This window comes from Leptosomus discolor, chromosome 7 (genome assembly GCF_034619465.1).
Source record: "Leptosomus discolor isolate bLepDis1 chromosome 7, bLepDis1.hap2, whole genome shotgun sequence".
Lineage (NCBI taxonomy): Eukaryota > Metazoa > Chordata > Aves > Leptosomiformes > Leptosomidae > Leptosomus > Leptosomus discolor.
Window position 1 is genome coordinate 41,383,358 of NC_141397.1, and position 26,781 is coordinate 41,410,138.

Sequence of the window (26,781 nt, forward strand, 5' to 3'; positions counted from 1 at the left end):
GAGCTCCAGGGCAATTTAGAAGTAAAGACTATTGCCATGATCAGTAGTGAGATTAGAGAAGCAAAATTTGCTGTGATGAATCTAAAAAAGACAGCTCCAGGCCTAAAGTTAATGTGCCATACCTGCTAGCAGAGAAAATATGAATAATCTGATCTCCAGGTTGCATATAGTATGAGAAAGGGCTGGACATCCTCATGCAGTGGAGCCTCCCCCACTATGTCCTCCTAAGGCCAAACAAAATCAATAATATGAAGACAAGCTGTGCATCGCTACCTCCGCAACCTCAAAACGTGCACTCTAAGCTGCTGCTAAGGAAATCCAGCAAAACTAGGCATCTGGTGCCATGATGACTAGAACTCATCAATCTGACACTAAAAAACTCTTATTGAACAGCTCTAAACACTACCTGCAAAAAGTCTTGTTAACTGTGAGATTAAGATAGGCTGGTTTCTATGGCATTGTTTCAGGAGCTGAGGTGATTCCATTGCCCCACCACCAGACTCCCTGCATTTTAAACCATCTATACAGTAGTTAAAGAAAAAATAACAATTCTGCTTATACGTAAAGTCATCCTTGAAACTTGGACAAAATATGATCAATTTTTTTAAAAAAATCATGTCTTGCATAAATTATAAACTCTGTATTGAGTGCAAGGGTAATTAAGCAAACTAAAAAGGTCTAATGGGAGCAGGAGACATCTTGGCCTTGTGGGCTCAAGTGGGGTTATTCCCACTGCAAAACACCACTGATCTGTGCATTATGGTCTGTTAAAGTAATACCTGACTTATCGAATGTTTACTTTGTTCGATGCTTAAAAGAAACTTGTGTATGCACCACAGAAATAAAGCTCTATTTTTGTAAAATGCTGGGGAATAAAAACAGGGAAAAAATAAAAAAGGAAAGCCCTTGCAGCTCTAATTGGCAGCTCAACAAAAGCATCCCCCCATCACATGCCTGGTTTTGCTTATTATTATTCTTAATCCTGTTACTATTATTAATCCACCAAAACATCACACTCATACTAAATTAGTTCTTCAGTAGCCAATTTCTGCTTGTCAATATAATCCTCAAAGCTTCCATCAAATTTTGCACTCTCTTACAAGACAGATAGAGAACTATGTTCTTTTGACTGTCTGTAGCAAAAATAAAGAGCAGATACACCAGCCAATGCTGCAACAGGCAGTGGAGAGAGGGTGTAAGGCTGGTGGATGTTCTGCGTTAACCCCTGCGAAGGGCTGGATTTCAGAGATCTGTGAGTGCGCTCGCGGCGGCTATGTCAGGTCCGATTCAGACATCAGTCTGAGCAACCAGCATTGTAAGGCTTTTTAGAAAAACCTGGTTATCACTTTATAATGCAGGTGAAAATCAATTAATTTTGAGCTTTTAAAGGAATGCCTTTGCTGTGATCAACCTTGGCCACAGAGTTACAATGCATTTTGCAGAGATGCACTGCCTTTTCTTTCTATTCAGTATAAAAGCACTTAATCTTGGTTATCAGCTCCCTGAAGGTCAGGCTTATTCCTTTGGATCTATTATTTACTGCTTGAAATTTCCAGTTCCACCTTTCTGGCTATTGTAGCTTCTTTCTGTAACTCCTTTTCACTATAACTCCATATGATGACTGTTGATAAAGTTGGGAGAACTGTGATTCTAAATGTCTGACCTTCTTCAAAATCTGATAACGGATACAGTTTCTGAATCATAGGTCATCTCAAATTTGGCAATAAACTATTTATTTCCAGTGGCCTTCAGACCTTGAGGCTTACTGTGCACTGCAAAATGGATTCTTCAGGGAACAATAAAAGTAAGAGAGTCATCCTTAGCCTTTGCTTAGCATGTTAGGAAGGATACCGTACTTCGGAGACTATGTTTGCCCACAACACCTTACGCACCACACTCTCTAAGACCTTCATCGCTGTACTACATTTTCTGATATTTGTATGAAGCTGTAAGTTATAAGCATCTAATATGAACTAACCTCCTTTTTATTTGCAATCTACATGGAAAGGACAAGAAAAATCCATGCCTCCTTAAACACTCCCCATGTACTGAGGGCTATCCAGTCACATTTACCATATTCTTCAATGTACAGCTCAAGGCACAGTGCCAAGTTTTACTTTACTACCTCAAATGTTGCGATGCTGTGCTAGGACCAGATTATGCCATGCTTGTAAAAGCTGTGCTGGTGCCAAGGTACACGATTTGTTAGTACAAGTGCCTGCCAGCATCTTTCAACGGCAACACTGAAATGGAGTTCCCAAAATTACTTGGTCTTGCAAAAACGCTGTCAGAGGTACAATTCCTATTGAAGGTCAACATTTCATGCAAACTATTGAGCAAGATGCAGAGAAAGGGGTGTCGAACACTAATCCCTGGCTCAAACAGTGCTTGGAAAGTCAAGCATCCTGAGCAGGGGGAAGCAAGCAGGTTTTACTTACTGTCAAAGCTTCTGTGCTGTGCTGTTAGGGTCACCTGCACAGAGCGACTGGCCTCTTTCATCATGGCTTCAAATTCACTTCGGCTTTTGTTTGCAAAGTTCTCCTCCATCTCACTGGTGCAGCAGGTATAGCCTTGTGGGCAGATTCGCAGGTGCTCCCCTAAAATGAGAGAAAAAGTAGCTGAAAGGCCAGGTCTGGGAAAGGAAGGATTTCACCCCAGACAATCTCAGCATAAAAATATTCTAGTTCCCTAGTAACCTGGATCTGCATCAAGCTTTACATGTTTACCCCTAATTTGAATTATCCTGCATTAGTATAGTGATTGGTGTGAATGCAGGTACAAATTTTCTCACTGCTGACTGTGAGGGAAGGAAAAGTGAAGGAGATAAAATTCATACATGGGACAAGCAAAAGGGAAATCCAAGTGTCTCCTGCCATAGAATCCAGCTCTGCTTAGAATGCCAGAAGACATAGAAGTCTTTGATTAAATGAGATACTAGTCATCCTCATTAGACTTAACATGTGTATTAGAAAAACTGTTTGAAACTACTTTGTCAAGGAAAAAAACTCAACTCCAACATGCCGCCCCCCCACCCCCCCAACCTATCCTGAGAAGGCATTTCCATAATCAGAGAGGTGAGCCTAGTGAGAAGTTTTCAAAAGACAGAGACATGCTGAATGCCAGTGGAATTTGGGTGACCAATTCCCCTCCATACATTTTGAAATATGCCAATTTACTATTTCTTCAATGAAAAAATTATCTCCCAGAAAGAGACAAGACCACCCAGAAAAGGGTTGCTATGACAATCACTGACTGAATATATCCTTTGCTATAGGGAAGGACAGGAAAGGTAAGAGGACTCGGCAGTCAAGTTGAAAAATTCTTCAGTAGGGGAGCTCCTCCTGCCCTCTGCAATCTCAAATCTAAGTGTTTGCATAGGCAGAGTCAGCAACATCTTAAAAATAATTGCTTAAGTTCTTAGGAGTCCCTACAAACAAAGACACATCCACCTGCAAACACACCCTACGTTTCTCCTTACCTAGCAATAAGAATTCATTTGAATGAAATCAAAGACCAGGGTTGTTTTTTTCAAAGAATAACCCCCTTCTTGTCCCAAGCATGCACTGAGATAAACCAATAACAAAGAAGTTACCATGCTTAACATAATTTGATTAGGATTGCCAATGATTTTGCTGGCAGTTTTACAGGACTGCTGTCTTAACATCATAGATGAGCTGAAATGTATATTTAAAATCGTGTTTTATCATGTGTGTCTTGACAGCTTCAAATCCTCAACCTGCACAGTTCTTAGCTATTTTCAGTGTAGACAGACCCCTTAACAAATGGGTGCCTTAGAGTAAAAGGTCTTTGAAACTGGACATGTGTCCTTCCCTTGTGAATGCCATGTCATTAGTAGCCTGACTAAGAGCAGTTTTGACAGGAGTGCTCTGTAGTTGATGTATTTTAGGCAGAAGCAATTCAGGATGAGTCTGCATTTTGCTGGCCCTCAGGTCCCTGCTCACAGACAGCTCTGGAGCAACCTCTGCAGGGCGCTGGGGTGGGCCTGCCCTTGGAAAACAGGTCATTGTGTGCTTTTGCACTGACAGAGCAGCCTTCCTGCCTATGTGATGGGAATTGCTGCTCACCAGCTCTTGTAGGAGAAGAACTCCTATCATCAGGCTTGTGTCGTGCTCCCAGCTGAGAGGAGCATCCCATCTCCCATGGGACCCTCTCCCAGTCCCTGTGCATACCCAGGCACCACTGCGCCACGCCATCAAAACAACAGGAAAAGCAGCAACTTGCTTCAATATAAAAACTGAGAGTCAAATACAAACATCATGTGGCTCAATGCTTGCCATACCAAATGCAATTTAAGTTACAGTACTTGCCTAAGCCTTTCCTTCCTTCATAGACTAGATTGTTGCAATTCATTCTCTGAGCTCATTTCTGTAAAGCTGCATTTGTGCAAGACAGTCATCGTGAGGATTGCTGAATGTGACAGACAGGCAGAAAAAAGGAGCTATAATTTTTTGACAAGACACAGCTTTGTTTCCTGTCAAATTTAAACTTTCTTCTTGTCCAGCCTCTTCCAATCGATTTCTGGTGCCATAGGATTTCTGACAAGGATCGAAGTTCTGTTGACAGTTGTTTTACTGCAGTTGCCCTTGGTGCCTTCAGGACAAAGTGAGGCCTTTTCAGTGCCCAGCCTCTCTGAAAGACCTATAAACAAGGAAATGGATCCCAAAGGATCCAAATGGTTCCCAAAGACTGCCATTACCACCACTGGCTCAGTTGCTGATAAATTTTGCAGATGAGGTACTGGTCCCGCGAGCCCTTGCACTCGGTAGGACCTAAAAGCATGAGTGCTGCTGACACTTCTTCATGCACGGTTACCCACCAGGGCTTGCAGGTTCAGCCTAAGCCACAAACAACCCTTTACAAATCCCGTGTTTTGGTAAACCAAGATAAAGCAGTGGCAACCAACTGCCTGGCCTGCTGCCACCAAGGAGGGCCTGGTTGTGCAATGGTCTCCCTCAGGTGGGATTCAGGCAGGAGGCCTGCCTGAAACTAGGAAGAGCAAACATGGCCACCTGAGCAAGGAGACACCTTCATGTTTATCACAGCTGTTGGTCAGGCAGGTTCCCCCACCTGGGCTTTAGAAACAAAAGAAAGGGAGAAAGTGTGGGGATTGCCGCAGGGGAAGAACAGGGCCTGCCCCCAGGAGGAAGATGGAGGGGGAGGAAGTGCCTGGTGCTGTACCCGAGCTCCCTGATGAACAATGAGGAGCAGCAGCAGTGTGAGGCATGCTAATTAAAACATGACATGACCAGACAAAAACCTTCATGCTCCCACCCCAGGCAAAGCAGAGAGCGCCTTTCAGCAGGATGGCATCAGTCCAACACCTTGCTGTGCTAGCAGAGTTTCAAATAACTGCCAGCCAGCCAGCACCATGGAACAGGGAGGGAAAGAGACAGGGGGAAAAAAAGACAGAAAGCAAGGGAAAAGTCACACCCGTAGCTAAAATCTCTTAATTTTACACAACTTTGTTAACTGAATATAGTATATACTTAATGCTTTAAGTCAGAGCAGTTTCAATCCCTTCTGAAGCAACATTTAGCTTAGCTTACTGCAGGCATCTGTATGGTACTCAGCACCACAGCATTTTATCTCAGTGGAAAGCAAAGTTTTTATCATTTGTCTTTGTAATTCAAACTCAGTGCACACAAAACACTCTTATAGAACTATGAAAATGCTTTGCTTTCTTTGCTTTTTAACCTGACCCACCCTGGAAACAGTTACTATTATTATTTAACCTTTTTTTCATTGACTCCAAAATAAAGACACTCTAAATCATATTTTCGCTTTCCTTGTATTTCAAAGTTCATTTGTTTGCTAACTTGCCATTATGTCATTGCTGAAGCTGCACTATAAATATCTCCAGGTTCACTTGGCAGGAGATTATCTGCCGATATCTATGAAGGGCTAGAGGTGTTTTACAAGGAGTAAATCTGCAAGTTACAGTGTGTGTTCTCCTCTCCACTGCTGTGTCAGAGAAATTTCCCCTTGTATACAGCTGCCATGTTGCTAATCTCTTGCTTGAAAGTGCATGCTCCCAGTCCCTGGAAAAGCTTTACAGAAAGCAAGTGATCATGGCAGAAGCCAAACAGGCAGCAAGCAGAGGGCTGCTCTAAATCTCCTTGAAGATAACGGATACACTCCCAGTGACTCAGGTCATTTCTGGGTCAGGTCCAAAGAGAATTACACTATCCCATACGAGTCTGTAACTGAAAACCAGCCATCTCTCCCCAGCTCCAGCCTGCAAGGGCTGAGCACTTCTGGCAGTGGAACATGGAGGTGCACAGGATGCATTCAATGGCTCAGCTCCACGCTGCCCTAAGCACTCTGGATTTAAAACACATTCATCAGTAAGAGAAGATGTACACTTTGGGATGCGTGGCTTCCCTTCAGAAAACTATCAGCTTGCCCAAACCTTCAGCACCCAAAATGCGTGGTTCATTCTGGGCATCCCTGGAAGAGCTGGATCTCCTGCAAAGGCTGCTAAAGTTGGGGTGGGATGTAACCTACCCATGTCACGGTCTCTTGGAAACGGAGACAGGGCAGAGCATGCATGAAAACAGCATCAAATAACTATCTTATTTATGATTAATTGCCCTGGAGTGAAAAGGAATAAGCAGGAGGCTGATGACAAGAAAATATCACACTACCTAGCTACAGGCTTGGATCCTCCTTCAAATACCCTCTCAGCTGGTTGGGTTAGCAGATCATTTTGGCTATCAAATTCATTACTGCGTTCAAGAGTGCTGAATATTAAATCGCTTGACCACTTCCCCCTTGAGGACAGAGCTAGGCTGCTTTGTAGCAGGGTCCCTGCAGGTGGAAAGGTGGAATAGCCCTGCCTGCAGTTACCACTGACATGAACTGAGACAGAACTCAGCTCCCTGCTTCTTCCCTGTGTGCTCCCAGCCTCACTACTCTGGCCCACACAGGCTCCCCTTGGCCATGGGCCCGCCTGCCACGGACTGTGCCAGGAGCTGCTGCAGCCACAGCATGTGGTGTAACACACCGGGGCAGCAGGATCTGAGCTGAGTTCAGAAAAGCTCTCTAGCTGTTCACTGCTGCTGTGTTTCACCTCACCACGAGGCTCTGTATCCATGAAAACAAAAGAGAAGAGCAGTCCCAGGGGTGTAAAACGCAAAACTGAGAGAAGAGTCCTTGGCTCCTTTAACCATGTAAACAGTGCTATTTCTATCCCTCTCTCAGGATGTCGGAGATTGAATTCATTACAATATTTGCAGACAGTTTAGGGTTATTTGGATGTGTCAGAGTATCTAAATGCAAATTATTACAAAATCATTCCACCCAGAGGTTCATTTATTTCAGGCTCTGATAAATCAGTCACGATTCTTCCCTCATATTTGTAACCCTCCTCCCACTTGCTCTCCAAACTGCTCCAAAATCTCATCTCATGCTCCTAGACCAAGCCTGACCCCTGGCTGCCTCAGTCCAGCCCCCCATGTCAGGACACCTACAGCCCAAACCCCCTTCTCAGCTGTTTCTGGGTGGACATGTCTCAGTCAATCAGGCTTGCTGAAGTCCCACACTGCTAAGACCCCCCCTGCCAGGCATGGCAGGGATGCCAGGACACAGCCCCTGCTGGGTGCAGCCAATGAGCATGAGAGCACCTGGCAGCTGAGGAGCTCCAGTTCGCTCCTACTGTCCCTGGTAGGCACTACTGTCTGTTGGCCTCTCCCTCTTCACACCTAAATCCCACCCAGGCTAATGAGCATCACAGCCAGGAACTGAGGACAAACCAGTGTATTTCAGACCATGGCTATTTTCTTTTCTCCTCTTTCTTTTTTAAACATTTCAGAGTGTCTACAGCTGATGCAAAACGAGCCTGCAGGTCGTACAGATGTTAAAAATACCTTGCAAAGAGGTAGTGCAATGAAAGTGAATCCCCTTCCTTACACCTCCCAGCTTTTCCTGCTTCAGGTGTCCCCATCTCTGTTGAAAAACACATCTTTAAAGAGAACACAATTTTAGCACATGTTGATAACTAACTGACATCCCAGCCTCTAGCACTAGAATGATGATGCTACCTTGAAACCCACTCTTGCAACAGATAACTCCTAGAGGAAACGGGGGTACCTAGAAAACATTTGGACTAGGAAACAATCCTGTCTAACCACTCTAGGAAGAGCTCTTCATGCCCTTTTCATTCTAGATGCACTGAGAAACACCAGCTGGCAAGCCACTTCCAAACATCTATGTCCCATAATACTTGTGTAAGGTATCTCAGCATGCAACTGGTCTCTTATAAGTAGCTAACATCAAACTGAACCAGCTACCACACTGCTCTACTAAGGAGAGTGCAAATCAGGAATTTTCCCATATTGCAAAGGCAGGTGTTAGCTAAGTGCTGCGCAGCCTGTTTCTTTGATTTGCAGTCAGCTGTCGGCAAAATATATCTTCTATTTGCTGATTATGTAATAAGAGAATCGTCTTTTTTGGCTTTGGTTTGCACTTACTGTCAGGGGAGTCACAGCAGGCAAACCTTCACACTTTGATGAGAATGCACCAAGGCATGTTTTCTCTGGGCTAAGGATATGCCTGGTGGGGCAGGGCTATGGGCTGGCCAAGAAATCAGAGGCAGAATATGGTCACAAGGAAGGGCTGTGCTCGTGTGAAGTCATGATTTTCCTGCATTTTCATACCAAGAAGCAGTCTCAGGATAAGAAGCAGAGGTGGCAGTGTGCAGCTGGGAACCAGTCCTGCCATGGACTCGGTAAGCATCTTGGATGAGCCAGACTGGGAGCTAATGCAGTGAGGGGGAGAGAAGAGCCAGAGAGAAGTTGTTCACTTCACCAGCACCCTGCAGGAACCCCTCACGGATCTCAGCGTATGCTACGTAGCAAGACCCAGGTTAACCTCAGCCAGTCCAAGGCCACCACAGAGCAGTGTCACAGTTCACACACAGAGGACTGTGGGGAAGAGGCAGTCACCATCTCACCTTCTGCATGCATGTTGGCCTCCCCACGCACATTGCTGCTGCCTCTTGGCCTCAGTAAGGCAAGAGGGATTTGGCTCTAGCACAACAAACTATTTCTCTTTGCTGCTGCTGAGGGAGTAGCTGGGTATCTCGAGGGACTGATAACAAGGGCATGAAGTCTTTTCAAGCTGCACACCACAGGTCTGAATTTGCCCAATGTCAGCAGCTTTTATAATGCCTTACCATCTGACAGCTGATCAAATACCTTGTGCTACCTGAAATGAACTAACGTTTTTGTTCCAGATAAAGAAAACAAGCACTACGTTCCACATCAGTGATAAAACCAGCAAACTGGAAAAAATAGCTAGAGAATATGATTATTCTGTTAAAGCAATCCACGTGTTTAAGATGAGACAAAAGCAAAACATTAAATGCTTGTTCCCACAGCTCACCATTCAGAACAGGATTATACCAACAGAAGTGAATAACCAAGAGCAGATAACCCATAGTATTTACTCTTTCCACTCCTTACCTTTCTACTCCTACCAGAATTTAACAAACTATCAAACACTGTTAACCAAATAAGACAACTTAATCTGGCTACTGTGTGGAGTTGTTGGCTCCCTACCGGTTTAGCACTTCTCTGTAATTGCATTACAGTGAAACCCCAACACGGTGAATAGATATAGATATTTCTGAGAAATACCACAACTGGCATCCTCGAAGCAGAAAACCACTGATGGGTGGGAGGGTTTAGGGACTGCCTTGTTTCCTACCAACACAGGCCGTTCAAGTCAGGAGCCTGGCTTCCAGGGAACTGGGCAGGAAAGTGGGGGAGAAGCTGAATGGGAATTTCCTTTGTATTTGCTCTGTCTGTGTGTTGAAATACTTCAGACTCGGAGGCTGTCAGCTCAGTGTCATGCTCACACACTGGACGTGTGGTATCTATTTGTTTAATCCTAGATCCTGATGTCAGAGGAATTTGTAAGGCAGGCAAACATGGGCAAATAATTAACAGAGGAGAAAGAGCCACCTCAATGTCCTGGAAAAATATTAAATACAGAGTAGACAAGAGTGCCTTCAGAAATGACAATCTGAAAATCCTACTGTCATCTGTGTATGTTACAGCGGCAAATTACCCAAAGGAAAGGAACAGAGAAAATGTTACAAATGCTGACAACAGACTTGACTCTCACTGAAAAGATCAGCATGAAAGCACTTCACCCACGCATTGCTCCTTTGGGTTTTGGGAGTGTCTTTATGAATGAAACAGAGCACCCCTTCCCATTGCTCTGCTCCTGCAGTTTCTCGCTCAGGACCTGGATCTGCCCTTAGCTATATGGGCCTGGCTCTGACTCCAAGCTGAGCACATGCAGCAGGAATCATCACAGGGTGCAGTGATTCAAGCCTGTGTTTAAGGACAAAGTACGAAACGCCTTATAATTTGCAGTAGAAAATATCTTTTTCAGCAGTTTGAGAGAAGAGTGAAAGAATGAGGGCCGAATCCACACATACCATAAGCAACGGAGGACCTCTATCTAGCAGAATTGACTGAACACACCAAAACCCAACGCTCCTAAGATCCTCTTCTGGGCACTGGACCCACTGTTGGGGAGCTCCTGAGCAGGTTTCTGCTCCAGGAAAGGAAACGATCCATTATGAAAGGCTTCAAAGGGGAGACAGGACATGGTCTACAATCAGCAATCTTCAAATAAATCAATCTTGAAAGAGGCCTTCGGTTCAGACTAGACCAGTTGTGAGGATCATGAACAAACACACACGGAGTTCACTGTTACACTCTTTCCTGTCCATTTCTCTGAAAAACAGAAAACTCCTAAAAAGAATCTTAGACAAGGGAAGAATTATCTTGTCTCTTCACATAACACTTGTGGGGATGCATTGAAGTTGTGTGTCATAATCTATCACTATCAACTTCTTTCAGAGTCGTCCTGAGCACATCAGCTTCTCAGCAGATGTTTTGGTTCTTTTTTTTTTTTTTTCCTTCTTCTTGGAAGAAAGAGTCTTTTTATCCTCAGTTTGCTGCAATCTAAAATAAGATCAAAATGGAAACCTAGCACTCTTATCAGCTGCAGCTTCATTGGAGGCTTCATAACAACATAAATATGTTATTACACAAGAGGCAAAGCAATTCATTAAGCAGAACCTTTTCTTCCAATTTCTTCTCAGAAAAATGTCTACTGGAGAAACTGTGAGCTCTTCCCTTGCCCTGGCAGCTTGCTGCCAGAAGGATCAGACTAGAAGAGGAATCTCAGTAGTAAACTGAGGATTAAAGATTAGTTCTCACTAAGAGGTTTAAGAGTTCATGTGAAGCTTTTGGTTTATTCTCCATTAAAAAAAAAAAAAAAGCTTTGGGGGAATAATTTCTGTAATTCGTGACAGGAACTTGAGGACGGGTTTGGTCAAAACCAAAAGGCTTTTCCAGTCCCCCTGCTGAAGCCCTGCAAGGAAAATGGTGATACTATACTTTGGGCTATTTTAGCATAAAGAGGCTAAGGAGCTTCAGCAAGCTCGTAAGACTGTTGCTCAAGAATGGGAAGTGCTTGTGCCAGTCCCAATCATTCCAGTGCAAAGAACAAACCTGGATTAACCTCTCATGGAGAAGTTAGCATTTAGAGCACATTTCCTTCTAACCCCAGCAAACCTGCTCAAGCAGTAGATGCTAGTGCGAAACCCATGAAAATCACCTTTCTGGGTTTCAGACACATGCTTGACACCCGGTTCCTGCAAGGTAACCCCTATCTTTTATCCTTCTGTCACCCTCGCAGGATACTGTGATGAGCAGGATGTACCAGAGAACGAGGCTGGGCATGATGCACAAGTGGGCTGCCATGGCTGCCCACCTTGATGAGCCACACTCCTGGCTGCTAGCTTGCCCAAGCGAGGACTGCACACTGCCTCCTCCTGCTGATCCCAGCTACAGACACTGTTGGTAGCACTAGGGACTGCGGGGGTGGCTCATTCCTTTCCTGCAGGAGGATGTGTGCGTCCAAGAAGGATCTTGCCTTCTAGCAACAAAAATCTCCCAAGAGAAAATAAACCAAAAAACCTCAACCACTCTGTCTGCTGGTAAGAATGAAAATGACTCCTGAGGTCACAAAAAACCCTTGTCTTTAAATAGTTATTAAACAAAATAAGTTCTTGGATCTGAATCTGATTCTGAGAGTTTGCAAAACCAAAACGCCTATGCCTAAAAATTTAAGAAATTAGGTTTAATAACACTCAATCTTAAATTCCATAAATGTGTGTACTCTTTTCAAAATTAAAAATAAAAAGATGGATGTAACAAAATGTCCGAACCCCACAAATTCAAGATCATCCTTTTTTAGATCTTTGTAAAAGCATAAGAGACTTTACCTATGCAGAGTCGTTGGCTTGTGCCATAAATTAGCAGTGCTTATACCTCCCCTAAAACTCTTTGCTGTATGTGTTGGCAGTGATGTGGGAAGGTGCAGGATTGGAGGGGCAAGTTCTGGTTGCTGTGGGCTTTTTCACTTTGCAGTTTGAAGCTTTTGTCAGACCCAGAAATGCTTGTTTCTTCTTCAGCTATTGCTTTGCTTTATTTGTCTCATGAATGTTTTGGCCAGCAGCAAAAGTGCTGAACAACCGTGGAGCCCTCTCATACAATTTGATTCACCATGAAAGGAAACTGCAAGTACAGGGTCATCTTCAGGGAACATGAAATTGCAGACTTCCAGTTTGACAAAACTGATGCAGCTGATGCAGAACTTGGAACTCCAACCAGCATCAAGGCTCAAGTCTGCAGAAGCCTCTGACCACTGCGTGTGAGAGATTTGCAGCAGAAGGAATTCAATATGCTGCCTTTCACTTCTGGTTGCAGAAGCATGTAGGTGAAACCTGTGCCATTGCTCCTCTTTTTATGCCTCCATCTGATCTTCCAAAAGCAGATTACAGAAAGCTGCCTGTAAACCCCAAAATGCAATGAATATAGGCAAGAAGCTTCTCTTCTACCCTTAAAATTAATACAGGGTTATGAGGAGATGAGGGCACCAGTCTGGTCCTGACACAACTGTCTCATGAACAGATTTCTGCTTCCACAAGAGTCAAACCATCACCCTTCACTCCCGCACAAAGGGGTGACCCAGAGTACCAGGTTCAAACTGGGGTGAACATTTAAAACTCCAACGCCCTGCTAGATCTCTGTGTGGCTCATAACGCATATGCCCAAAATTTTACCAGAGAAATTTATTTTAGGGAACTTCTGTGTGAAAACTTAATGGAAGTGTAGCTGTTCTCCCCTGAGTGTCAGGAACAGATGACTAAGAAATGTTGCCAGTATCTGTCTTTCAGTGAGATTAGTGTTGGGTTTGTGTGGTATCCTATTTATAACTTTGACAAACAGCTCACCCAATCATTTCGTACTTAATCATAGTGTCTGTCCAGCTCCCTTCAGAAAAAAGCTTTTCAAAAAGTATGTGCCAACATAATACGAACAAAAGGAAGCAAACCACAGTCAAGAAAAAAGGACCTTGCTCCCAAAACCAGCAAAAGCTTACGAGCTATAGAGAAACCAGGTCTTGGTAAATCCTAAGACATAATTAAAGCGTCATTATTCATGGGACTGCATAGCTATAGTTAGTGTTTCCACTGTAAAGCCCCATTTTCACCGAGGTTTGCAGCTCAGCTGCAAGGAATTAGTCTGTGATGAAACTTGGCAGTAGAAATTTTAGAGAAGGATTATTTTTTTAAAACCATTTAAAGACTTCCCACTACCACCACTTTCAATTCCCCTCTTACTTCTGAGGCTGTAGCAGTACTCATAAAAGAAACAAAAACCACTTCTGCATGCTCTTTGATGTTTGGTTTGTATGCACATCTCTGTGTGGTTAATGGGACCAAAAATATCAATTTAGCAGGGATTTTCAAATATATAAATCTTAAAAAATTGAAGTTGCGATTCCCACAGCAATTACAACTCAACTTTCCTTTGGACGTATTCTATCCAAGGTGTTAATTGCTACACATTAAGAGGCCTTTACATTCAGAGTAAACCCTGCATATTCATCTAGTGCCAAAGATGGGTTTATATTCCATGGGACAGAGCTGTTAGATTTCCTTTTCATTTCTTTACATCTATCTTTCTTTGAAATAACATTTTCCAGGGATTATAAGAGATTACTTTCTGCTGGACTCGCCCCTAAAACCTAGCTTTGCCTGGCTGCTTCCTCCCCTGCCTACCTGACTCTTCCATTAGGGCTCACATTTCAGTACATACATAGGCATGGTTGGGACCACTAAAAGGAAGCATGAGGAAGGGAAAGGGACAGGAGAAACATCTCACTGGGACATTTTATCCCAGACAATGTTAAATTGCATTCGTAAGAACATCAGAAGAATGCATTTGCTCTTTTCCAACTAGGTCTAGCTTAAGCATCCTAGAGATTCAACATCCCTGGATATGAATGAGATTTACTTTCACACATACGGACCACATGCTGGCAAGGTACAGTAGCCTCTGGGCACTATGCCTGGTTATCACTGCATGCCACAAGCACCACACGTCAGAAGGTACCTGCTGCAAGTGCAGTCCCAGCTCAGAGTGGTGGAACAGTTATCCAGCTTGAAAAAAAACAGTGTAAAACTTTGAGCTTGAAGACTTACAAGCTTCAGTCTGGAACTGGGTCACTGTCAATGGTCTGAGTGTTCATATCAATATCTTTGGTGCACAGGTTTTTCAAGAACAGACTAGTTTATCCAGGCAATTTGACATTCTAGCAAAACAGATGCCACCATGTAACACCACCATGGTTCCCTGTATTCCTGGACCCTGATTTTGGCATTTGGGAAACTGGGCCACCTCTGAGCTTCTAACACCTTGCAGTGTTCATGCCTTCCTTGGAGCTCCCCACCCCAGCACTAATAAGCTTCCCCTCAGACAGCTTGGCAGAGGTGACAAAGACAAGAGTGCCTGCAAGGTACCATGCAGCATTCCCGACGGCAGCTGCCTCCAAGCTCCCTGCAATCCCAATGCATGTTTCAGAGGACTAGAATAACACCACCATCTTTTCTGATTGGGAGGAAACCAGATACACCACCACCTTGACCACTATGATTTGTGAAAACCATAAAAGAAAAATTCTCCTTTTAGACTGAAAGTACTTATCCCTGCTACAAATTGTAGCAACCACAGTATTTATGTTGCAGTGAGGATCTGAACTCCTGCCATGTCTTAAAAAGAGTACAAAGCAGAATTCCTAGATAACCTACTTGAATCTACTTTTCAAGGTGGTAGTTAGAAATTAACAGACAAATGAACTCAGTAAGATTACTCATGTACCTTCAATCATTTACAGGAATGTTAGCAAGATCTCGGCTTCAGAGGGCTGGATCATGCTTTCCCACTGCAACCATTATTAACGTGACATAACTTGTTCACAGATGCTGTAACTGGTCTCCATAGAATATGGTTATGATTAGGGAATATCTTAGAGAAACTGCCATTCATTAAGCACTTAGTGAAATGCATAAAAATGGCTGAAGGAAAAAGCTCTGCAAGTTCAGGAATTTATAACTTGAAAAAGGTCAGTTCCTGACATTTTGGCTATTGGATCCTTTTCACTTGAATGTTGCTAAGAAGTTGCAGATTCAGTTTAAATGCAAACTGCACAACTTTTTTCTTCACCTCATTCAGTCTTCTGGAGCCATCTTAAAACACATCACAGGCCAATCAGTAAAAGATGCAACTTTTAAAACCTGAATTTAGTTCTCCCAATACTGTGTATCCAAGTAGGTATGTTATTTCCATCTGGGAAAATCTGTACTGCTTCAAAGTGCATCTCATACATCAGGACCCAGATACTTAACTAAGTCTAAACCCAGGATCCCAGTCAAAGTGGCAAGCTCTCCTTTTGATCCCTCTGTTCTGTGAGCTCACTGACATGCTTTTGCTCTTGAATAATCACATTCCTTCTGCATCACAGCACAATAATACTGTCACCAAATTTTTCTTTGTTGTCTTAACAAGAAAGAAGGGACCATCCCCAGGGTTCAGAAAGCAGTTGTATCGAGTCTGCAAGTCAACTCCACTTCCAGTTTCAGTTAAGCCAGTGGGAAATGTTCTTGGCACTTTTAAAGATGTGATAGACTACCTCCACACATTCACCAGTCTGGCTGCTATTAGCATAAGTCATGAATGTAATTCAAAAGTACTTTCTTTTTTTTGCATGATCTTTGGAAAAATTTCATACCAGTCTGACCAGTAAGTAAATGACACTATGAGTACCACCACGATCAATATGTTTAACAGCAATGTCTTGCAGCATTATTTCCCCTGGCCCTGGTTTGTTCCTGAGCTACTGACATAAAACCAAGTACCCACAGAGAAGCAAAGGCTCGCAGAGCAGAAGACTGTTCTGCAGAGCAATCACACTTGTGTACAGGTTGCTTGCCTCCCACCAGCTAACTATGTTGCCTTTACCGACCAATTTGGTAGGAAAGTATTTGCTCCTCTGAGCACCCATGGAAGTAAACACTGTGCAATTCTTTCGGGTTTGGTGTTTACAAGCAAGTCAGGTTCCAGCCTTCAGGCTTCCCCAGGGTACTGCTGAGGGACTGCTCCTCTTCTACCATATGTGCTCACACAGCTTGAATGCCAGTCACGGTGAGCCTCAGTGAACCTGCGCTGGAGAAAATCCAAATGGGAAATCTCATGGGAACAGGTGTTGTCACTGGGGATGCTTAGAAACAGGTTGGGCAAACAGCCCTAAATGCATTCTACTGAGCAACTCTTATTTGCTGTACCTGCTGAGACCACATGGTTTCAGAGGACTTTTTCATCCTCCATTTCCCAAGACATTATGATTGACTGTCCATCTTCCTGGCTGGGGTGTCAGGCAATGGTATAGATCACAGGAGAGGCTCTTGCACCTCATCTGGGAATCAGGACAACACATCCATCATGATGCGAGACTGACAGTCAACTATACTTAGCATTAGAAATAAGAGGGTGCAACAAGATCTGCACCTTTAATTGCATCCTCATTCCCTGTGACAGCTGAAAACCCCTTAATTAATATACTTCACACACTGTCTATTTTTGAACTAGTTCAAATTCCAACCATCAGCAGAGGATATTTGTCCCATTCCTGCTGACAGCCCCCCTGGGATTTGTGATGCCCATCACTCAGCCTCGCTTGAGCAGGAAGACAGCAGCGGACACCTCTCCCCTGCTATGAAATACTCCCCTCCCCTCCTTTTTGAGTATGACTGTCTCCCTCAGCTTCCTCAGCACTCTAGATCGCCCTCCTTCACTTAGCATACAGAACTTAACCTTTTAATAAAACAAACTCCGTCTTCCACTTCTCTTTCAGCCTTTTCTCTGAAATTTGAGACTTCTTTATTACATTTATGAAAGGTATGTGACTGGTCTCCTGTAATCAATAGATTCTACATGTCCTTGCATGCATAGGGCTCATCAGCTGTGGACCATACTGCATTACGTCAGGAAGAAGACTGCGTGGCGGATGGGCAACTCGACTGTCACCTCTTCTTGTTCCTTCCGAGGCTCTTCTCTCTGACACAGATTACCACTCACTCCTCCTTCTTCCTTGACCCCTTTCACTCCAATCCTATAGTTCCCCACATTTGTACTGAGCAAGTGAACAGTGCTGGAGTGGCAGCACAGCAGCTATGCTCTAAACTCCACAGCTCCTGCGAGTTAAAATCTTTGATTTTCTCTAAGTCCCCACTTCCCTTGCAGCATGTTGCAATCACCTGTCTTACCAGGGACACAGAGGAAACATCCTTGCTTCTATCCCAGCATGACCTTTCACTGACAACCAGCTCCTGCCTCTGCTTACAGAGTTCTGTATCTGCCCTAATAAGATATTTATTAGGGTGCACAAATAACAAAACCGCGCTTTGATCAGCAGTTGCCTTAAGCCAGCAAAGATACCGAAGTACTGATTTCTGAGGCAGCATCTGACAAGGAGAACAAATGGGAATGGATCAGATCTTCTTGCAGAGGAGCTGCTCTTACAAACCCAGCTCGTTTTCAGCATGACGCAAAACATTTGCTTTAACGCCAGGTTGTTCCCACCTGAGGCCTGAAGCCACTCCCACTGAAGTTGATGGCAAAACTCCCACTGACTTCAAAGGCAAAGGGACTGGACCCCCAGTGCTCTTCACACCCTCTGTGTGTTTAACAGCAGGTTAGGCAAACTGGGAAGAGCTTTCATATCCATCAGCCCTCTCCTGAGCAGCAGAGAGAGGTTTGTCCAAACACAGGCAAAGCCTTTTGCTCAATTACTTTAATCACAACCACCATACAGCAACTGGCCTGATGTCAGGAGCTTGAACAAAGTGCCACTTTTCAGAAGTAAAGCATGCTGCAAGTAAGATGCTTTACAGACACCACTGGCCTGAATCAACAGTTCCTCCAAGGTGGACTTCACATATTCTGTGCCAAATGGCCAACTAGTTGCTAGCTATGACCCTTTAGACTCTGTAATTAAAGATAGTGGCAAAGATGAGCTTCCTTCACAAATCCCAAAAGTATTCTGATTTCATGCTTTTTGCCTGCCAGAAAATGCAGACTTCTAGATGGATTTTAGGGTTGTTGTTTTTTTTTTTTTCCCAGGTTATTTCAATAAAGGGATCCAAGGGTCACCAGAACAAGTTAGCATATACTTCCTAAGGCAGTTCAAAGCTACCAAGATTTTGCATGAAAACAAAAACAGTAAAACAGTTTCAGGACAGGAAAATGATCTGAAAACCTTATCACACTCTAACATGGGCAATTTTCAATGTGTCCCTTGTTCATATTATCTACTTTAATTCCTAGCAAATTCCACTTTCATGGCTGATTAGTATTCAGAGAAGCCAAATGGAGCAGCCTGCAATGCAGCAGAAGTACTGTACTTTTCAGGACTGCTGTAATTTTGGAATATCCTACTCCTTCCCTCTTCCCTGGATGTTTCACCAAAAAAAAAAAAAACCAACCCACAAAACCCCAGCAAACCCACACAACTACTGCGATTCTGATGGATTTCTGTTGTCTTTGGAAAACCCTCTCCTATGATCATATATTTATCTGACCAAATGGGCAGTAGGAAAGAAATTTAGATACTTTTTCTCTAAACCCCCAGTGTTATCGGGAAGTACCAGGGCAGGATGTTCCTGAGCACAGTGAGTAGAAAGACCAAGTCCAAAGAGAGCTTGTCTGTTCAGTCTCTGTGACCCAACACTGAACACAACCCTGGCTCCCCTTTTCAACTGCTTTCTTAGCTCCCTGTAAGCAACTCCTCAGTCTGCTCCCAGCAGTGGGTCACAGCTCTCTTTCTACCAGGAGTCCTCTCCCTGCTCAGCTGCGTGAGGCTGAGATCAGCTGCCAAAGCAGAGGCTTTGCCTTGAAAAGGAATTAATGCACACTGATCCTGTGGTATGGCACTCCAGAAGATCACAGTCCCTTGTAGCTTTACCACCTACCAGTTAAATTCCTGTGACCTGTTGCTGCTGGGAAACCTTTGCATTACAGCCACCCGTGGCATTCAGCCAGCCTTTCCTCTCCTCAGCAGTCTGTTCTTCTCTCATCTCTTCCTCTCACTTCACCCATTCAAACTGCTTTGCCATCATCTGTCCTTTTTCCTCATCTCATAGACAAGCAACTTGACAAAGGCACACTAGGGATTTTAACTACCTGAATGCAATGCTGAGGTTGCTCGCTTGGTAGGAAGAAATAAACCTAATCGGCTGCAGTGCCATGGATTCATTGTCTCTGCAAGGCAGAATTGGCATCCCTGTGGTGTTTCTTTTTAAAAGAAAACAAACTTCTCATAGGAAAGCTCTTGGTATCTCAGAAAAAGAAACATTTAATGGAGTGGTCTTAGTGAAAATGTGTATTGCACTAAGGCTTACAATCAAGTCATTTGTAATAATAAATTGTGCTTATCTTCACAAAACCACCAAAGCAAAGGCATTGTTTCTCCCACTTTGAGCTAGAGACCTAAGGCTTCAGCAGTGCTATGTACCCTCAGCCCCAGGCAGGCTCAGGGAAGCCCCTGAAGTGTACTGCTGCCTGCTGGCACCTGAATAGCAGAACACCATCTTCTCAGGTGAGATGAATTATGCTGGTCAAGGACTTCAGCACTGTGTCCATCTTGGACATGCACAGCAAAATGTGGCAAAGATGGTCAAGAACCAGGATGAGAAAAAACTCCACCATACCCACTGAAACAGCTCATTCATAGAAATCTACCACTGCATCGGGCTGGGTGTCAGCACACTCACCCATCCACATGCAATGCATTTCTGCACAAACACATGCCTCATGCAGTGACTCCCCCCTCCACTGGAGGAGCAGCTGGAGAACCCAGTAGAAACAAGCTCAGCAGGTGCAATCCACAGTGCTCCTGCATAACAAGCAACAAGTCTTTCCATAACTGAAGTGAAAATATTGCTTCCCTGAGGAACGGGGTATTAATTATAAGCCTCCGCAGTTTTAGCAATGCCTGCTATATTTATTTTGATCCTCACTACCACACACATAGAAGTGGCAATACCATCTTTCCTTGGAAGTATTAGGCATTACAAACTTTGTTTAAGAGAACAGATTTTGCCAGCAGGCCATCAGAAAGATAAGAAATAACCTGACTACACTCTAGGCCATAATTGTTTCAGGATTTAGCCATTGAAAACACACCTTTTGTAGCCTGCTAGGGTTGGGAGACAGTATCTTTTTTAATCATCTTTGCTCAAGCCCTTCAGATGCTGCTTAACAGCTCTATTCAGATCTAGAAAGCACAACTCTAGGTCGTCTGTCACTCTTGCTTGCAATCACTATCTGTTTCCCATGCGGTAAAGGACTGCTGTCAGCTAGGCTGTATTTTTCCTTTATCCTAACTGATGAAAGTAAGATTGTGGGAGGCTCTCAGAAGAGCTTATAAACCCTTGTCTTTCTCAGCAGCACAGCCACTGTTTTGCTTTTGGTTCAGCTCCCAGATCATGGACCTCTGTGCCAATAAATTCAGCATTATCTGGTGTTTATATCTCCCACTGGTCACTGATATATTTTCCTCCAGGGCCTGACTAACACTCAGCCTTTTCAACTCACGTGCTTATCCCTCATGTTTTTCAGTCACTGCAAATTTAGTTCAGTGTCAGCTAAAGTGGGATCAATAGCCAAGACAAACCTTTGCTCACATTCACACACTAGGGCCAGACCACCATAGAGCCCTGGGTAGGGAACACACCAGAGGGAGACCCACCTTGTCTCCTCTTCACTTTGCCCAAAGTTTCTTGCATCTCCTGAGGGAAGGATGTGCCCCACTGTGAAGCAGCAGGTGCTGCCCCCTTGCTTCCAGAGCACACTCAAGACTCTGAAGCTGTGAAAGCTTGTACTGTTCAGATTCAGGACACTACATAGTTACCGCTACAAACCAGCAGCTGAGCGGCCCTGACATGTGGCAGTCCTTAAACATGTCTCTTGAGGTCAGGGCAGGTGACTCATAAGGGAAGCCCTTAGTCTGGATACCTTCCTGTCCACTCTGGCCATTAATGCCTGTGGTCTCAAAGTATTAAGATAATCTGATTAATATTTTCAAGAATGTTTTGTTATTTTGAGTGACTAACTCCAGGTAAGGAGGCCTAGTTTTCAAAAAGCGCTAAAACTTGCATTCCAAAATTCAGAGCCTCTCTTGTTGCAGCAAACTGAACAAGTTAAGGCAGTGGAAGTAACTATGTAAATCTGGTAGTAAATGATGACAATCGAGAGCAGGTGCTAGTCAGGAGCAGCCATCTTTCTGCAGCCTTTTTTCCATGTTTCTAATGTTACAAATTTAGCTCAATTTCCTTTAAAATTCTCTTTCTGTTGAGAATGAGGTACCCACAGGGGGAAAAAATGCTAAATATCTAAGTTGCTCTTCATGGCAGTTGTAGGCCCTGCAGTGGAGTGAGGCTCGGGCTCCCACCCTGTCGCCTCTCGAGTGAGGCCCGGGCTCCCACCCTGTCGCCTCTCAAGTTCGTGACATGAGGCATCAGGAGGTGAAGCACCTTTGCCACCTCTGCCCTGGAGAGACCCTGCCTGAGCCGTTTCCTCCTCCCTTTGCAACAGAGCTAGCGTGCTCGCTCAGGGCTGCGGGCAGGAGGCTGAGAGGCAGCATACAACGGAGCCGAAACAAAGGGGGCTAGGGAGGGGGCGCAGGCAGGCCATCAGGGAGCGTCTGACAGGCCTGCTTCCCACACCCTGGCCAAGCAACAGGAACCTGTGACACCGAGGGCCACGGACAGCAGAACAAAGCAGCAGCTGCTGGCTTACCTGAGGCTCCAGCTCCCAGCTCTCCCCAGCAAGCGCCTCTGCTTTGCCTCTTCAAAATCCCAGCAGACGCGAGTTCACTGCAGGCAGCGCCTTCCTCCCTCATGGCAGAGAGCAAGGCAGGAAGCAGCTATGCCAAGAGGGCAAAACTGAGGTCCCCCAGATGAGGTGAAAATGTATCTTCATTGAGCACAAAAGGGGGCTGCAATACACTTCAAACTGTGCCTCCACGCGAGGACACACCAGGGCAGTCTGCGTCCCAGAGAGAGGCATCTGTAGAGGGGACAGAGCTGGTGCTGGGAGCTGCATACCTCTGCCTTGCAGGGGTGCCACAGCTCCTGGGGTGAGCAAGGGCTTTGGTTTTGTACTGATTCAGGATGGCAGATGTTGCTCTGAGACCAGAATGAAATCAGCACATGAAGTCTTTTTGAAAACACCAGGGAGCTAAATGGTGTCTTTAAGGACAGCAGTAGGTTTATAAGGATGCTGCTGTGCCCAAATCACATGGTGACAGCCAAGCAGCTAGGGTTGCTCAGCGGGAGAGAACGTCAAGCTGCAAGATCAAAGGGAGCCACCACGCAGAGCCAAATCCATCCAGCCAAAAGTGCATTTTCCTCCCCACCTGCCCTCCTGCTCCCCATTCCACCCTGGGTGGATGCTGCAAGCCCGGGTGGCTTTTCTGCATCATTTGAACGAGCTCAAAACTTTCCTCAAACAACTGCCAGGTCTCTGCAGTGCATCACCCTGTCCTCTTATCTGCTTGGCTGCTGACAGCGTGTGGGAGACGAGTGAGCAACCGGCACTCTGTGAGTCATAGCATGCCACCTCCCAATAACAAGGCTTTGTTTGATCTTCCCCTGATGAGGAGCGGCTGATGCTCTTGTCTTTGTCTGCCATGCTATCACTGGAAAGGAAGAAGAGATGGGGGTGAGAGCAGCCCAGTCCAGCAGAGCCAGCAGGCAGTGTTTGTAGAGCCATGGCAGCAATGCCAGCCCAGGTGGGGAGAGCCCTGCCACTGCAGGAACGGCACTGCTGCCTCCCTGAGTGCCTGGGGCCAATCTTGCTGCCCTCCTTGGCCCCAGAGCCAGCCTCCACCTTGCAGTGAAACCACAGAGCCACCTGCAAGGATCCTCTGGTGCAAACTTTGCTCCTACTCCCCCAGCATAGACAGCACTGCTCCAGGGTGGTTTCAGTCTTATACACTGGCTTGCCTCCAAAGAAGATTCTCCCTAGTCCTTGCGGTATAAAAAACCCTGAGCATTTTGGGCCTCTACTGTCTGGGCCAAAATCCATCAGTGCATTTTGGTATCTAACTGGTCACAGGTATTAGCTGTATGCAGAACTGAGGAGCACCCGTGGACTTGGCCTCAGCAAAATGAGTATACCTCTCACGGCAGAGCAAGTGCACTAAGCAAGTGAACAGTCATGGCCAAAGAGAATTGGGGGCAACAGCTTTCCAGTAAAGTATCCCTGACACTGACATTTTCTACCTGACTCCCTTAATTCAGCTGAAATGGGTTTTCTGATTTAAGAAGCATTTTCCTTATATGCTGGGCTAGCATTTTTTGTAAGGTCTTAGTTGAGTGTGAATGGCACAAGAAGGAAAGATGTCAAGTACAGATACGTTTGGTATTAATTTTATACTATTGTTTAGTATTTTAATACACAATAGACAATTACAAGCTACAGTAGATATTACAACATATTGCAAAGATAGTGCACACTCAGTACAATGGCTCCTAACTAGAACTAGCTCAATTTAAGCAGTCATAAACCCAGTATTCTTGACATTACAGTAGCACACTGTTTTCTGAGCCTGGGTTGTTTTTAAGATATCATCTACCGTTAGCAGTAAAAGGTATTCATGGTTCCTTCTAAACTACTTTTTGGGAAAATGTGCAATAGGATGCAGAAGGGATACTTTGCTATTTGCTGTTTAGGTTTATCTTGAGGAACAGCTCTGAGAGCATATATCCACTGGACAGGTGCTCTTATGTGTGACACGCTGCACCGCGTATCTAAATGTTTTTATCAGTTCTTTGCTTCAGCTGTATATAAAGCAAGCCATTAATTTTACATGTAGAGAGAGCATTTAAGTCAATAAGTGGACTTTTAATATACTTGCAGCTTCAACAACCCAAGAGCAAGAGTGAAGAAGTGTCTGAAAAGCCCTGTCTAAACCACTTAAGGCACTTCACACTACAGTGCATGCCTCCTTTCCTACCACCCCTCTGCAGAAGCCACAGGACCCAAAATGCAGTCTTTTGACTCACTTCCTTTCTGTGGTCTACTTCTCCCTCCAAGACTCCTTGGCATGTGCCAACAATATCTGTAATTTCTTTTTCAGCTCCCATCCAAGCTCTGCACAGGGCTGGAACTGCTTTGCTTGCAAGATTAGACACAATCCTGAGCATTCAGCCCAGGACAGATACCGCAGATCAAACATGCAACTTGTTTCCAAAGACATTGCCTCCTCCACTATCTTTTTCCCAGCACCTCTTTTCACTGGGTTGTCAATGAGATTAAATTATGCTCGGATGATCTGCCTGGCAGTTCCCTTCCAGCGGCACACACAGCCATGCCTGAGAGTATCTGACAGGAACCTTTTCAAGACACCTTTGCAATTCACTGCAATGGCAACTAAAGAAGTTCAAGAACCAACACTGTATCCTCCTACCCCTATTTTCAGCCTCTCCTCATCTCCCCTGCTGACCACAGAGAGAGCAATCTCACAGCCCCTATTCAGCTGAAAAGGTGTGCCATGGAGTTAAGCCTGTGTGTCTTCATGGTTCATCCAAACCACTCAAGTGGCAAGGAGTCAGACAGCCTGCCTGCTGAATTCCCAGTCCCCAAACACTCCCCCAGCACCGTGAAAGCTGTCATTTGCATTCTCCAATTTCCAAGTGTTGAACAGAGTTCATCCATGCAGAATACACCTCTGCCATTGCCTTCCTTACCAGCTGTTCTACCTACAACACACTGCCATTTGCAGCCTTATGCTTCTTGTGTTCCAGTGACTCCTGTTTCACGTGCGCAGAAGCTGAAAAGCAATTAGAGGCCAAGACTCCTTCCCATTGATTCCAGTTGTTGTAGCCTTGTTAGTGCAGCCAGCTCAGGGGAGGAGACGTGTATACATACATGTATGCATGTATGTATCCATGCATACAGCTGACACTTACATTCTTTGCCTAACTTGTCACCTTGCAAATTCAGCCTGCATCTCAACAAACCAGGGAGACAGTTTAGAGGGACTTCTTCTCCCTGGTACCTCCAATATATACTAATTATTAAACCAAATATTCAGCAGGCCTAGTGCAGTTGCACCATCTCATGACTGGAACTGAACCTTTTGTTGAAGATCCAAGAAAAAGCAACTAAACAAGCTCACTCTTATAGCTGCAAGACATGCTGTGCATGAACAGCAACATTTGCTTATTTTGGCTGTAACTCCAGTAAGCCAGACTCTTAATACAGCCTACCTGCACATCTATTGTCCACAGTCATTTTTCAGAGCAGAACTGTTCTTCAGGATCAACTGTTTCAATGAACCACAACTTACAAATTGTTTTTGTTTAAAATAAATCATGGAAGAGTTCCCTGCAAAACAGCAGTGCACTTCGGCAGCTACTTAGGGGCCGTTACTTGTATGCTATTTCAACTCCACCAGGGTCCCTGAACTGGTGTCACTAAATGAGCTCCATGAATGTGCAAGAAAGCCTAGTCCTTCCGAGTTTTTCAGAGGGAAAAATCCTTGTCAAACACCATTACAACCCAATGACAGAGAAGACGCAGCAGGCAGTCTAGCAGCACAGTCTTGGACACAGAAGGCTAAATGCTTCCAACCTAAATTCAGCTGTATGAGCACCACATCCTGCTGCTTTTTGCAACCAGCAATCCTGACAGCCCAGCTTGAAATTGGGGACTATCCTACAGTCCATGAACACTGACAGCGAAGTTGAATCCTTGTTACACTGCTTTTCCTTGTGAATCCATTCCGTTTTCAACACAGCCAATGACATTCTGAAGGACTGCAAGCTACCAGCATCTTAGTATCTCACCTCAGTTCAGACAGGACACACATCCCTGCCAAACTGAAAGTCTTGTGTTCTCTATTTACCCCTCCAAAAGAAGAAAACAGCTGATTACTCCTGGCCATTAAATACTTTACTGAACCCACTGTGTGGCTCACCATTTGAAAAACAACATCCAAGAAGTGGATTTTTTACTTTTCAAAACTATTGGTTAACATATATTGAAACATAACACACTGTCTTGGGAAATGTCAAGATCTGCAGTCCAAAGGAAAGATTATGGTGTCTCGCTGTCTTCGGCAACTCCTGCACTCTAGTTCTCCTGCATGAAGCACACGAAGTTCTTCAAACAAGACTTGACTCCCTCTCAAGCACACTTTCCTCTGCACCTTCCACTTAGAAGCAGCAGATCAGCAGCTGGCACATCACTTAAACTAGGGCAACCCTCCCCAACTTACTCCCAAGAAAAGCCTGAGCTGTGCCATGGACTCCCATCGTGTGGCCTTCTTTCT

At 44.6% G+C, this 26,781-nt stretch overlaps 1 protein-coding gene across 1 annotated transcript in view; it reads right to left on the bottom strand.

Annotated features, from left to right (window-relative positions):
• Positions 1-26,781, bottom strand: part of GPC1 (glypican 1) — a 212,499-nt gene that overhangs the window by 102,893 nt on the left and 82,825 nt on the right. Inside the window, exon 2 of the mRNA XM_086468113.1 lies at positions 2,439-2,597. Within this exon, the coding sequence (XP_086324239.1) occupies positions 2,439-2,597 (159 nt within the window). The remainder of the gene's footprint in view (positions 1-2,438; positions 2,598-26,781) is intronic.